We start from the raw sequence: 14,924 nt of genomic DNA on the forward strand, positions 1-14,924 counted from the left end.
TCGATAGGTGGCAGAAAGAATGGGAAAGATAATCTGAAAATAAGCTTCACAAATTAAGCCCATTCTTAGATTGTGGGAGATTACCTCTTTCAGGAATCGGGTCCACGAGGTCCTTTTATGTCGTCTTCGCGTAGGCCATTCGTATACGATCTACAAATATCTCCTCTGTGACGAAGTTCCACCACGCTGTGAACACTGCGGAGATATTGTGTCCATCACTTTAGGCGTTTGCTCGAGGACAAACGACGGCATCATTTTTCCGAGTTTTTTTAGATACCGTAAACCCTTTTACCCTGTTTTTTTCTTCTTTACTGGGAGATAACCCTCTCATCTTATTTGATCGTGTGGTGAGTTTTATTTTTGGCACTGGCCTTTTACACCAGATGTAATACCGCACATATCTGTAAAGTCACAACATACTGAAAAAATATAATATATAACCTAGTTTGGCGCTTTTTGACCTAAGTTGTATTTTGCGCCATAAAACCCTTAATCATCATCATCATCCTTATGAATCACTGGAACAGCTGTGCTTCGAACAACGCGTGCAAAGAGATGTCTCGGTGAAGGGCGATTAACACACTTGCTTGATTCCGACCGAGTGCGGCTGCAACGGCTTGCGACGTTATTGCTTTTACGGGTTGCTATGGCGACGGGGTCTTAAGCCGCTTACAACCGCCCCGTTGGCGTAGCAATCCGTAAAAAGATTAACGTAACAAGCCGTCGCAATCGCACTTGGTCGCGGACTTACGCAAGTGTGTGAACCAGCCTTGACTCTCGCAGACGTAAGCTCCCGTAACTTAACGTAACGTAACGTAAGAAAACGCGGCTGTGTGGACGGGCCTTTAAGGTTGGTTCACACACAGCACCGTTTTATTGTGTTACACATAACTCACCGAAACATCCGTGTCTCGAAAATCGCATGCCGGGCCATCTCCTTGAACTAGTAACCACGCTTATATGAAGCGGAGGTGTCCCGGTGATTTGTACGTAAGCTGTCATAACGAAACGTAAGCGTTAGAAAACAGGGCAGGTGTGAACCAGTCTTTACTACAGGGAACAGTAAAGCGTCCTCCAGACGCCGGTCTTCAAAACCTGTGTATTCCATAGAGTACAATGTAGTTACCATAGCAACCGTCGCCAAATTGGTGACGCGACGATCGACAAAAGTCGGACCTTGGGGTGCTGGTGGGTTTCGAACGTGGAAGTAGAGTCTAAGGGCAGCCCCGTAACTGAGTTTATCTAGTAACGTTGGTGCCCATTATTGCATTGTCACAAAAAGTTGCCGTCAAGTATAAAAAGGAGTGCGGCATCGAACGACGCGGTTACGCATGCGGGAAGAAAGACACACGGACACAAGAAGAGTTCCTAGGAGGTCGCCCAGGTATCAATGTGTAATGTACAGCTCATGACTTAATAAATAGTTAATGCGTGGAAGGAAAATGGCGGAGAGAGGGGGCTCTTGGTTGCCCTCTTTCCTTGTAGGGAGGACGTCGGGAGGGTGGGCGTAGCCGAGTGCCGCGCGCGCGTCGCTGTCGCCGCCTGAGGTTGGCCTCTCTGGAATGTTGGGACCTCGCCGACCAACGGGGTTCCCGCAAGAGTGTCCGCGCGTAGAGTCGTGCCGTCGTCTCGGCCGCGGACGTCCGCTTGTCCGGTGACCGCGTCTTCCGGGAAGTCCGGATGCCGGCCCCTCTGGCGGGCTCGTGCCTTCTAGCTAGGGTCCGTCGCGAGATGATGCGGGCAAAGCGGGGTCACTTGGCCAGGTCGTCGCCCGCCGGTTGGCAGCTGTACACGTAACAGGAGATGGCCACGTCGTCGCGGTCTTGTCGACAGCTGGTTCCCTCCGGACAGGAGCAGCTGCGGTAACAAGAAAAGACGCGACAGAAAGTAAATTTGGGGACCGATTCTTCGTTGGTATTATGGGGATCAATAGAAACTTTTTCTTAAATACCATGAAAAATTCCATCGGTCATGATTTCTTGGGTACGAAGTGTGTGAATGGATCCGAGTCCTCGCCGAACCACTGACGTAATACTCGTTCTCAATACAAGCGCAGCCGAGCTTACACCGGACGCTGACGCTGCCCTCGTGTCCAGTGCGTGCACCCAAAGGGTGCACGCACCCAAAGAATGGCGTACTGGGATAACTGGTGCAGCAGCTACTCGATGGCGCGCACTCTTGAAAAGCCTCTATTCCTCGTTGTTTAGCCAGCTTGAAGCCCCTCGATCTCCGTCGATGCGTTGCGTTTCCTTCGCTTAAGCGAAATGACGACGCCCGTTTTCATCGCTGATATGTGTTTCGAAGTGACCCGAAATGAGAACGAGCCACTCTCGAAATGGAGCGATCAACCTATTTCATTGGTATAGCCCCAGTGCAGACATTTGCGTTTTGAGTGTGATAAGACTGCGTTACGACGGCTTACGACCGCTTTACGGCGCGAGTGTACACACACTGAAAGACTGGCGCTATCGGTATAAGATTGCGCTGGAAACGCTTCCGTCAAGCGTGTAACTAGACACAAGTTTTAGAACTACATTTGCGAGGTGGTCTACGGCCTATGACAAACTGCCGCTTGTAACGCTGCCAGATTTATTTTAAGCGCGGGATGAGAGAATTGACGCGCAAACAAAATTAGGAAATCTACGCTATACTCTGTTTCACCTTCAGTCCGAGCGCAGCGGACGCTAGGAGCCATCTCAGCCAATCCAGCGTTGAGAGAGTGTCGTCGGTGTCGTGTGACCTTGAGCTCCCTGTGGCGCTCTGCCCAACCGAAAGGTCACGCGATTTTCTCCCGGCGGTGGATCGGCTGGGATATCTCGCGGCGTCCACTGCGCTCGGACTGAAGGTGGAACGGAGTATAGTCGGCAATGTTCCGGGGCTACCGGAAAGATGGCGCCAGTAGCAAGCGGTTACAAGTAGAGAGCGAAGATTTGAGAGAGTCTCCAACTGCTCGCTCGGGGTCACGTAGTTTATGGGCCGGTGACGAAAGCATTGATAGTCTGCAAGCGTCTCGGTCTCTCCGCCCGATTTCCTTCTTGCCACCGTCCAACGCAGCGCATTCGAACTTCCGATCAATCGGCGCGGGAGGTGTCCGCCGTTGCAAACGATCCCCATGGTTTAATTTGTTCTCTCTCTTAAGTCGAGGCTCTCTAGTTACAAGCGTCTGAGTGTGGCAGGCAAGGCTCGCCACTTGAAGATATAAGGGAGTTTTAGTAGATCGTTCCGAACACTCCGATCACGACACCCCGCGAAACTCTGCCGATGCTTTTGAGATGCATCATATCGTTAGCGGAGGAGCGATCAATACGAAACCTTCCCGTATTCACCATCCGCAAGCCACCTGAAGCACAGGATCGTAACGTAAGTCGTACAGTAAAGACCTTTTCAGCGACGATACTCACACTTCCAGGTACTCGACCGGAGTTCTGTTCACTGGATCGTAGACCGACCAACCGCAGGGGGCATTGTCTTGACACACCGCAGGCGCCCGATTCATCGCACTCCTCTGCGAACAGAGAGAGAGAGAGAGATAAATAAATGAAATACATACCTTCCTTTCTAGGTAACAATTTCTGTCTTAAGCTTATTCAATCCTCCGGTAGATAAAACCCTTGTCCGGTTTGTTTCTACCTAATTCAGACTTATAGAGATGACTGAATAAGCGCTGCAGGTCAGCGATTGCAGCGTGGGAGGGGGGGGGGGGGGTATGCTGAATGTAAAAGCGAATGATGATTACCGTATAATCTCGAACGAACTCCACTACCGGAAAGACCACCCATTTCATGTTTCTCCCTTTCATCTCTTCGCGATGGGTGGGCGTTCATTCGGGATTTTACGGTTATTATTCTTTGCTCAGATTTTACCGTGAGGCCTTTGCGAACAGTGATCTTCCTATGCAGGGCCAAGATTGAGCGTGCGTCTAAGAGCGTACCTCTATCAATAAGTCGTCGAACGAAGAGCAAAATTTTAACAATGTAACAGCGACAAGGATTTCATGAATATTTCGAATGGACGTGTATGGTATAAAAGTTACGAGTTAATATGTTTTCGACGCCTTAAACGGGGATCCCTTATTTCAGTCTGTAACTTACCCAAAGATAAACCGATACCGTAAACCTGACAATAGAAAGTTTTAGGGAACCGTTTTTGCACATCCCGTATGGTACAATGGGCCCTCCAGTACGAACTGCGCATGTGCGAGTTGTCGGTGGCAGCGCATGCGCAGTGCGTATCGGAGGGCCCATCGTATCGTATGGGATGTGAAAAAACGGTTCCCTAAAACTCTCTAATGTGACAGCAATTCAATAACACGCAAAAACAAAAGGAAAACGCAGAGACGTAATGGTTTTCAGGTATTTTGAGGAAGTTGCACCTGATAACGTTTCTAGGAATGAAGATATCGTTGAAAGGAGATTTGCGCGTGATATTGGCACATTTGGAGACACAACTAGTATCGCCCGGTAAAGACGAGAAATACTGTAGGCCCAAATGCGCTTACTTACGCTCTAATCAAACCATTAAGGAAATATGTTTTCCCTTAGTAGTTAAAGGACTGTACCCAGTGGAAGGTGTAGTCTCAGCAAGCACCACAGAGAATGCCGGGAACACGCGCTGACAGCACTGGCGTCTGCAGCTGTGACTGTTTGAAAGCAAAAAAATCTAAAACAAAATTTACTTGGCACGGGCGTGTTCCTTAACGCGTTCTTTTGAATATTTACTTGGAATCTTTTATGCGAAAAAGACGAGCGCGTCCAGCGCATGTACTTAAGTATCCAGCATTCACTTTGGTGATGAGGTAATTTAGCGAAAAATCCATTGCTGAGACAGTATCACCGACAAAAGTGCCCCCCTGGCGAAGTGGAGGCCACACCAACACACCGTTTATAAACAAGCGCGCGTTTGTCCACATGTCGGCACTACGCGTGAGCAGAAGTCAGATTTGTGTGAGTTGAAGCGTCTGGGCATGCGCAATGCCGACAGTAGCGCCACCGCAATGTCGGGAGTTCAGGGAGTTGGTGTTTGATCACTGACAAGCCGAGGAAGGAGCCTCGGTTGCCCAGTCTCCAGTTCGAACATCAAACCTTCGACAATGCTCCGACCTATCGTGCACATCGAGCGCGCGTGCACGGTCAAAAGATCGCGGAAGACGTGGGAGCACGTGCTGGATGCCGGGCGTTCGAAAAACAGAATGCGTGGTTTACTTAATTAAATTAAATATGCCCTGTTCAATGGTGATGATTTGTGAAGACGGCTTCACGAGTTCTGCGTTTTGATAAATATGACAAGTTAAAGTAAAATAAACTTTGCGCTAGCCGCTGTCGATTTAGTTGTGAAGGTTGTGAAGAACTAGACCATACGAAGAATAAATAAATAATACAACTGTCAGCACCAGTGGGGAAAAATACATATGCAAAGTGTACAAAAAGCGTGCACCTGCTGTTTTCCTGCTTCCCGTTTATTGGCGACGTGAGCGATCGAAAGCGTCGCTGTGGTCGGCCTCCTTCGATTGGCCAAATACTGACTATGACGTCAGCAAAGGTTTTCTCATCGACGGAAATAACAAGAATGTCAAAATTTTAATTTTGATGGTGATGGCAGGGCTGCTTAAAGAGCGCAATGCTTTCAAGGTTCCACCATGCTAATTACAAACACCATCGAACTTCTTGTCGCAAGGTAATGACGTCACGAGAGGTAACCACACGGGGGTGCTACCAAAACATCTCGCCGCTAATTAGTGGCGAGATGTTTCGGTGGCGCCCTCTTGTGGTTTCCTCTCGTGACGTCATAACCTTGCGACAAGAAGTTCGATGGTGTTTTGTAATGAGCACGGTGGAAGCTTGAAATCATTGCGCTCTCAAAGCAACGCTGCCAACACCGTAAAAATTCAAGGTCTCACATTCGTGTTATTTCCGTCGATGAGAAATCCTTAGCTGACGTCACAGTCAGCATTCGGCCAATTGTTGAAGGCCGACCACAGCGACACTTGCAAACGCGCACGTCGCCAATAGGCTGCATCTTCGAAAGATCATAAAAGCACTGTGGAGTAGACCGATCTCACCAGCCAGTTTGACTACGACACCGCTGCCGCAATGCATCGAGGGAAGTTTAGTCTTTCTGCGCGTGCGACAATCTCGCTGGAGCTCTACGCTTGCAGGGCGCGAACAGTCTCGTGCACTGCCGAATGCCTCCTGTGAACTAAAGTTGTGGCTGCCTCGCTCATGCGCCAAACGCTTTGTGAGATTGGTCTATTGCGGCTGTTCAAGAGACCCAGATGCGTTTGTTTTCTCAGTCCCGTTAACTTAATAAAAATAAATGAAAGCTGCTATCTTTTTTAGAGAAAGTTGTTTATCAAAAGAGAGACAGAGAGGAAGAGAGAGAGGAGGCGAGGTCACTCGCTTCCTCTCTCCGTTCGCCTCTTTTCCAGCGTTCGCTCTGCTAAATTGGAAAGAGTGGAAGGCTTTGTGGGTGAAATGAAAACGTTAGGATTGATGTTGGGACACTTTTATTTGTCCATCTTATAAACCAAGAGTTTACGGACGATGTCGGACGATTTATCCAACTGCATAATCATTGAATGAAGCTCAGTACGATCTAAGCTAGACGGCGTTATGCTGCAATCGGGGCCTAACGCCACTGGTGCCGACGGCACCGCCTGTTCGGATGCCGGGACGGAGACGCAAACGTAAATACATAAAAGTGACGCGACGTAAAAAAAAGAGCAAAACAAAAAGGACGTGTGAACGCTGCATTGGGTTGGTAACAACCGCAGCGAAATCGAGTGACGCCTTGAATATTAAGAAAAAAAAAAAAGGGTTATAATCGCAGGAAGTGCCAGTAAAGCGTTAGTGTTTTCCAGGTGCAATTATATTCGGGAACAACGTTTCTTGGCATTTCCAGGGAGAGAAGAACCCGCGCACAGCTTTATTCAACGCTCAAAATGGGAGAGCGGACACGTGCCTGTACCTTCCTCTGCATTGCCAAGAAAAGTTGTCGTCGAGTATAGCATACTCATGAAGAGTTCGACGTAGTCGATTCGCGACTTTGTACTTGTTATTTGTCTTAACTCATAATTCAACTAATCAATTTGCCCTTAATGACATCTAACATTGGCATTAGCGTGTATAAAAGTGTGCGTATCAGGAGGCGGGCTTTTCCTCAATTTGTTTTTTTCTCTTGTCCCGTACTTTCCCTTAACGCAAGTCATATAAAAGGTTAAATTCATTAGTCCTTTCCGTGTTCTTCTATCGAACACCATGAGGACAGATTTAATACCCCAAGGGACGTGTTGAGTATTTTCAACAAAAAGCAAAGGCACAGTGTACTTATTGCATATGACGAGATGTTGAACAAAATTTCTAGGTGTTCTGCCCGACAGAATCGTATTCTGCCGGGCAGAAAACCGGTTCCCAGTTTCCTTCTCTCCACTCCTTTCCGCACTTTTGTCTCCTCCTCTCCCAATGGGGCGGGTTTTTGAGAGGTCAGAAAGGAGAAAGGTCTTGCTCTTTCTCGAATGGAAAGGAGGAATCGAGGGTGAGTTTCATCCTTTCTGGCAGCTTGTCAGTCAAAAACTAGGGCTGGGCAATTGATCGATTAACCTACCGATTAATAAATTAATGCTTTAATCGCGATTTTTTTTTGAATCGGTGAAATGTTGACGAATTGATCGAAAGTAAAAATTAAACTCTCTCACCGCGCAAATGTGGACGTGTACACCTGTATGGAGTGCTATCTTTAGGTAAAACGTTAACCTAAAGTGAACTGTAGGGGTAGGGTCTGTAACTCCTGACAAGTACAGAAGGTTACAAGTGTCCCGGCTACTTCAATGCCATGGGAGTGTCCGTTTAGTTCAGCAGAGACTATTGTGAACCACCAAAAAGGGTCGCTCTTGCCGGAGAATATCTTTGCCTCGTCAGCTGAAGTAATGTTTTGTGAGCGTGAGTGTCTTTCAACTGTTAACTACACATATAACTTGATTCATAATCAAATTCTATATTGCGCCGTTTAACACACATTCAGCACAAACCAAAAATCATATAATTTTTATTTTTTAAAATATTATGAATGTAAATGAACGAGACCGATTAATCGATTACTTAATTCATTAAAGAATGCCGATTATTCGGGTTGAAATTTTTCAATCGACGCCCAGCCCTAATGAAAACAGAGTACCATACGATGGTCTTTTTAGGTTCCCGACTATATGGCTGGCGCAGGCAATCACGGCGCAAAAGAACTCGAGCGAGCTGGAAAACGCCACCTCCTCGTATAAACCTTTTCATCTCAGTAGTTACCCGACCGGTGGATAGAGGGCACTGGCGCACTCGGCACCACTGGGTGGCTTCAATTTGGTTGGTTTCGGTTTCAGCGCGCTCGCGGCTGTGTTTACGTGTTATGTCATTTTCGCCTAATTTCGTGATACAAATGTTCCGTCTATAGCACTAAACTAATAAAACTGTGGTATTGAGCCAGTTTGAGAAGCACAGAGTGGTATCGAGTAATATTCGCGGACTTTTTTACGAACACTTTACGATGCATCTATCTGGTCATGTTCGTCGTTAATTTCGGTGAGGTTCGTCGGCGAATTGACTACGATGCACATGGAGGATTCCCATCATCTACGGCAGTACCCACGGACCCTTTTTTTTAATAAGAATATACTAATGAGGAGAATAATGAGTAGATGTTTAGTAAAAATGCAGGTAGACAACCTGATTAAAAACCTCCTGATTCGCGAAAAACACACGAAGTCGCAGGTTCAGTGCTCACTTTCTGATTTTCGGGGACACCAACTTCTTGTGAACTTTAAAGACCCGAAATGTCCCCTATAATAGTGCAGATATTCAAAGAAATAAGTGATATTGTCTCAGGCTGTTTTCTTTAAATAAATTAAGTACTTGAATTATATTTCGATAGTTCGTCCTACAGGTCGGGTGGGAAATAACTTTAGCGATTGACCCTGCTAAAGTACTTATTAACAGCATTTCACAACGTTGGCGTGAGAAAATGAATCATTTGTTTTACTGACATTGATTACGATGGGTGCTTGGCACATGATATAAGTGACAGGCCCATCAATTGAAGTCTGAAGTTTTGTCTTTGTATAAACTTTGCCAAATAAAATTAAGGGGCCTGAGAGAAGTGATCTCCCGTACGTTTGGCTGAAGTCGAATGCCAAGCACGACTTCATGAACCTGTGTAAAGATATCTCCACTCAAACAGATGCGATGTAGAATCAACAACGCTGAACTCGGGTGATTTCCATATAGATGGCCTCTTTTCGGCATCACATAATGCGAGTCTGGACACCCTCAAGCTGCCTATGACCGATTTTTTTTTCCGCAGGGGTCTTTGTGTTGAAGTAATGAAAATAAATAAATTAAATTTTGTATTAAAGGTATGAACACCAGTCAACGACTGCAGATTATGGGACCGAGCATAGTGTGCATTTATCTAAATTTATAAACAAACAAATGAAGCAAACGTATTTATATTGCAAAAACGATGAAGTAAATCTAACCGATTTAGATGTAATGTCGTGAACAAACAAATCGCCTGATGTGGACGTTATCATAATCCCAAGCTTCAGATAAAATGTGAAGTAAACGTTCGTTACTTGTATATCTCATATATCCTATATAATCAAAACAACTATTTTAAATTTGTTACGAAGGCAAGGCCGGAGGCTTTCAGGAAACACATAGCAACATATACATTGCACTAGACTTATTTTGAATATTCCGCCGCTATCACTGAGCAAATTTCAGTTGACATAAATAACTGCAGGCTCAATATGCGCAAGGGCTGACGCTGATTTCTCTGCCGGTGACGGTGAAAAAAGTAAAACATATATGGTTACAAAATTAACTGCAGATGTCGTTGTGCACATAATGATGGAATGTAATTAAATCGTAAATGTAAGCATTGGGCGGCGATCTACAGTAAGGCGAGAAACGCTTTTAAACGCGACGAAAAACGCGAATGCAACCTCTTCGCCAAGGCGAGGAGGGGAGGGTATGAGCGACGAGTTCAAGCGACACAACCTAGACAAAAAGGCCTCCGCACGCGTCATCCCTGTCAGATCGATCGAGGCGTGAGATTGGGCCCGATTGCCGTGTCAGTGTTCGGCTGGGGTTCGGGTCCAATCAGCGCGTCGAAGGTCGGGCTCGGGCCCAATTGCCGAGTTAGCGAGATCCGGCTCTGATGACGTTCCATGAAGGGAGAGGAGGCGATGCGGAGGCCTTATAATAGAACAAAAGCAATGTTGAAAAGGTGACACGGAAAAAAAGCTGTAAAAACAGCTTGACGAGCCCCGAACCACCTAAACCAGAGGTCGCGGTGCAGGCACCAAAGATGTACACAAAAATAAAACATGACATGTGTACTACATGTTTGACAAACTTTACAAGAAAAAGAATTAACGTTATGCAAGATAAGTAGCATATTGATACAATTTACACAATAGTGAAAACATACTCAGAACGTTAGAGCATCACTGAAATAAACGCGAAAGAAAACATCGATTCGAGAGATTTTAGCGCTTATTGCGGACAATTTGGCTCGAAATAAACATTTGAAATAAACGTTTCCCGTAAGATGCTTACCGATATATTGGTAAGCTCAATGGCTTGTACTAAGCTGGTTAAGGGTAGTCGGCAAAGTATATTTTAAACTTTGGTGGCCGTAGTTTGTTCTAAAAACGGGTACTTCCCAAGGTTCTTTATATTCGTGTTGGGTATCTATAAATTTTATCTGTTAGCTTCGCTAAGTTTTTAATGTGATATTGGGATAAATTTGTTTCTATTTCATACCTTGCACATAAACGATATTTATATAGAACTAAAATTTTCATCGCACCAATTTTACTAAAAAGATCATCGGTTGGATGTTCTCACATTAGAGATACTTCTTAATATCTTTTTTGTAACATAGAGGTTTTGTGAAGGTTGGTATAGGTAGTAGTGCCCCATATGGAGTTGACCATAATTTAAATGTGAAAAAATAATGAATTATATAATATAAACTTTGTTCTAAGTGGTACAATTTGTTTGTTACGATATAGAATACCGACGATGCTGAACAATTTTGATATGATATGATTAATATGGTCGTCCCGTGGACAAGTTTTTTTGAAAAATAACACCCAAAGTTTTAAACGCAGGAACAATTTCTGTTTGAGAAGAATTTATGAAAATATCCTTCGTAATAATAATGTGTTTATTCTTAGGTCGGAATATGACTGCCTTCGTCCTAACGGCGTTTATTTTTTAAGCATTATGTCTACTCCATCTATTAAGCTTTTCTAGTGTTTTGTTCGCGTTATCCATAAGCTCCCACGCATCATCACCATCAAACAATGAGCTTGCATCATCTGAATAAATAAAAAATTGAGTTGACTGACTAATATTTACGATATCATTTATATATACATTGAATAAGAATGGCCCGAGAATGCTTTCCTGGGGAACCCCCCGATTCAATCGGTTTTATTTCAGTTGAGAGGCCGTTTATATGAAGATATATCTGCGGGTGGATAAAGGGATAAATAGGAAGTGGAAGTTTCGATATATGACCACGACATCCATACATATCTTACTTCTTTAGTTGAAAATTATGATCTAGATTGTCGAACGTTTTAGTAAATTCTACAAATAAACTGAGAGTGTGTTTCTTTTTTTCAAAATGTCTAAGTATATGTTCTTTTTCCGCAAGGAGAGCCAGTTCTGTGGATCGATGTTTTCGAAAACCAAAGTTGCGACGAGCTAATTAAGTCATGATTATCAGCGAATGTTGTCATTCGAAGTAGTATAACTGTTTCTAAACCCTTAGAGGAAACAAAAAGAGTTGAAACAGGTGGATAATTGCCCAGTTCGTTTTTATTTCCTTTTTTATATAAAACTGTTACCTTCGCTAGTTGAATTTGACAAGGAAACAGACCGTTTATGAAACAGAGATTGAATATGTGTGCTAAGGGAAGAGAAATACGATATATTACGTATTTAACTGGTTTGATCTGCAATCCATCGGAGTCGCAACTTTGGCTATTTTTTTAGTACATTCAAGACACATATTACCTCTGGAGCCGTAACAGGCATAAGAAACATAGATTGATTATTTCGAGCATTGATATATTTGCAAGCATCTGACTCTGGACGTTCTTTAACTAGACTTACATAATAGTCATTAAACGCATTTGACAATGCTTGTCCTGACAGCTCTTGACCATTGTGGCTGATCTTTAAAACTTGTTTCGTGGCGCGCGAACGCCCCAATACAGAGTTTGGCCTTTTTCCACACAACGGCGACTTTGTTATTACAAGAAAGAAAAAAAGTCACAAAAATAAATTTTCTTAGCATTTTGGAGTTCATTGTTTAATTGGTTTCGATAACGTTTAAATACTGTTAGTTGCTCGATTGATTTAGTTTTTACAAATCTTTTATATAACGCATTTTTAGTACGAATTTTCGTGAGCAATTGTTTCGTAATCCATGGTTTACGACTTTTTCTGTGCGTGCTTAATTTTTTATACGGAAAACAACTTTCGTATAGTTTTTTTTTAAATTGGTTGAAGAACAAATCATATGCTTTATCTGCGTTCGTTTCATGAAGGACATCATCCCAATCCAGACAAGATAGTTTTTGTCTGAACTCGTTTATGTTATTAGGCGTTATATTCTGAAACTGTATAGCTAACTGATCATTATATTTTATGTTTATAGTTTGATTTTTTTCTTTATACACAAAAATATACCCAAGTGATCGCTTATATCAGCTATCACCACGCCAGATTTGATATATGATGCATCGTAGCTTGTAATAAATAAACCTAATAATGTCGATGATTCGGGTGTAATTCTTGTAGCAGTATTTATCATATTTTCACATCCGTTTGATTTAATGAACGTATCAAATTGTAATTTACATGTGGTATCAAGTAGCATATTAACATTAAAATCGCCTCCCACGATTACGTTGTATTCATTTTCATTCGCGAACACGAAAAAACGCTCTAAGTAAGCAAAAAAGGAAGACCAGTTCTCACTTGGCGGGCGATAACAGACAGCTATAATGCTCTCTCCTATCAGTAAAGACAGCATCTCGTAGTCTTTGTGAACGCAGCTGTCTGTCTAGGTGGTGTTGGTTGAAGCCACCTTATGGCGGCAGCATCACGTGATTCCAAGATGGCAGCGCGCATGCGACAGAAGCTGAAAAGGTCTACAGAAAGCCTTAAGGGCGAAAGTTGATACACATTGTATCCGGCGAAATTTCTAACTGGTAGTACGCTAAGAGAAACCTATACACGCACTGCTATCAGAATCACGGGCAGGAGGTCGTAGCTCCGAAATACGTCTCGTTCGGCTGAACACTTCCGCAAGACAGACACGAATCTTTATCTCGCCAAACCATCGACCGTTTTTCAAGCGGTCAACGATTGAGAAATATGCGTGGGTTCGAAAGAAGCATAAACAGAATCACAAGGTACGGAAATTCCGGGCGCGCTTATACCCGATGGCGGTCATATGTCGTCCCCTTGAAGCAAGGCGTTCCCGCGCGACAGCTCAAAAACAAAGGACTCTCTATTCTTCCATCTCCGGACAGGAGAAGTTACGGCCACCAAATAAGCAGCTTACAGGCCAACGGAGTGCACCTACATTCTAGACATGTACAACATTGCGACACTGTTAGCGCGAACACGACGTCGGCGCATTTTCGCGTTTTACTTCTAAATAGTATTAACGAGCACGAAATTTTATCGCTTACATTATAGGACTAAATGAGCTCTTTTCGTAGCGATAATAACTTGGATGACATCCCTTGGTTTTAAAGAGAAAAACTGGAAAAATCGGCGATCGCTCGTTCGCGGTAACAGTGCCGCGCTCTGTACGAAACGCGTCACTAGTAACGAGCTGCTTCTACCTAGTTAATATTTCGGAAACAAGCCACCTACCTAGCTTTTTTTTTCTGTTTTTTTTTTTGTAGAAGCAACGAGTAACGTACTTAGTTCCTTTTAATGCCAAGTAACGAGTAACGGCATTTCGTTACTTTTGAGGATTAACGTGTAGAACGACGTTTAAACAGCCTATAGTTTTCATTCTAACCTGAGCACGCGTCTATTGTGACAAAGACAGATGGGCAACCCGAAAAACGACTTAAACTGTATGACGGTATACCAACGTTTATCGCTGAACACGTCAGTCGTACCCTATAAAGCGGGGAATGTCCTTCACCCAGCGAACTCATTAAGATTCGTTGGTTGAACCTTCTAAAATCGCGTACAGACCGAATCTAAACCCAAAGGTTGACAACACGGGAAGCACTTGTCAACTTCGAACTTTAGAACCAGAGAAAAAAAAAAAAAAAAAGAGGGGAATCCCGTATTCACCAGCTGTTCCTGAAGCACAACCCTGCCGTTCTTTCGAGCGCGTCGGTAGAACGACTTGTCAGCGTCGCCGGAGATGTATTCTTAAGGTGGAAAGCTAACTGATGAAAACTTCGAGAGGCCGCTACTGCTTAAAGGCCAACGCACAACCTCGGTTTTCTGCAAAGAAGATGATCCTCTGCGTTCCCCTCTCCTATATAGCGAGGGAAGCCAAGTTGGGGTCAGTGTTGTAGGCATTATCGAAAAAAAAAGTAACAAAATACGTTACTCGTTACTTGAAAATGAAAGCAACGCGTTGCCGACCTACGTTACTTCAGAATAAACGGAACGTGTTACCGTTATCGATACAAGGTAACGCAGGTTACTTTTGCGTTACTTTTTTAATTATGAATTAACACGTTTTACTGCTTTGACGGTACAGGTATGCGTACGCACCATGTTTCAAGAAACATTATGTCCAAGCATAAACTAAACATAATTTATTTGTCTCTTTTACGGCTTCACCTAAATACTCACAAAACGTCGCAAATAAAAAAAAATTACTTC

At 43.9% G+C, this 14,924-nt stretch overlaps 1 protein-coding gene across 1 annotated transcript in view; it reads right to left on the bottom strand.

Annotated features, from left to right (window-relative positions):
* Window positions 1-1,375: 1,375 nt before the first annotated feature.
* Window positions 1,376-14,924, bottom strand: part of LOC8025190 — a 49,273-nt gene continuing 35,724 nt past the window's right edge. The window contains exons 2-3 of the mRNA XM_029974737.4: window positions 3,402-3,505; window positions 1,376-1,857 (exon numbers count right to left, since the gene is read on the bottom strand). Of these exons, the coding sequence (XP_029830597.1) occupies window positions 1,752-1,857; window positions 3,402-3,505 (210 nt within the window). The 3' untranslated portion in view covers window positions 1,376-1,751. The remainder of the gene's footprint in view (window positions 1,858-3,401; window positions 3,506-14,924) is intronic.

Source organism: Ixodes scapularis, unplaced genomic scaffold (genome assembly GCF_016920785.2).
Source record: "Ixodes scapularis isolate PalLabHiFi unplaced genomic scaffold, ASM1692078v2 PGA_scaffold1__304_contigs__length_218370807, whole genome shotgun sequence".
In the NCBI taxonomy this organism is placed as follows: domain Eukaryota; kingdom Metazoa; phylum Arthropoda; class Arachnida; order Ixodida; family Ixodidae; genus Ixodes; species Ixodes scapularis.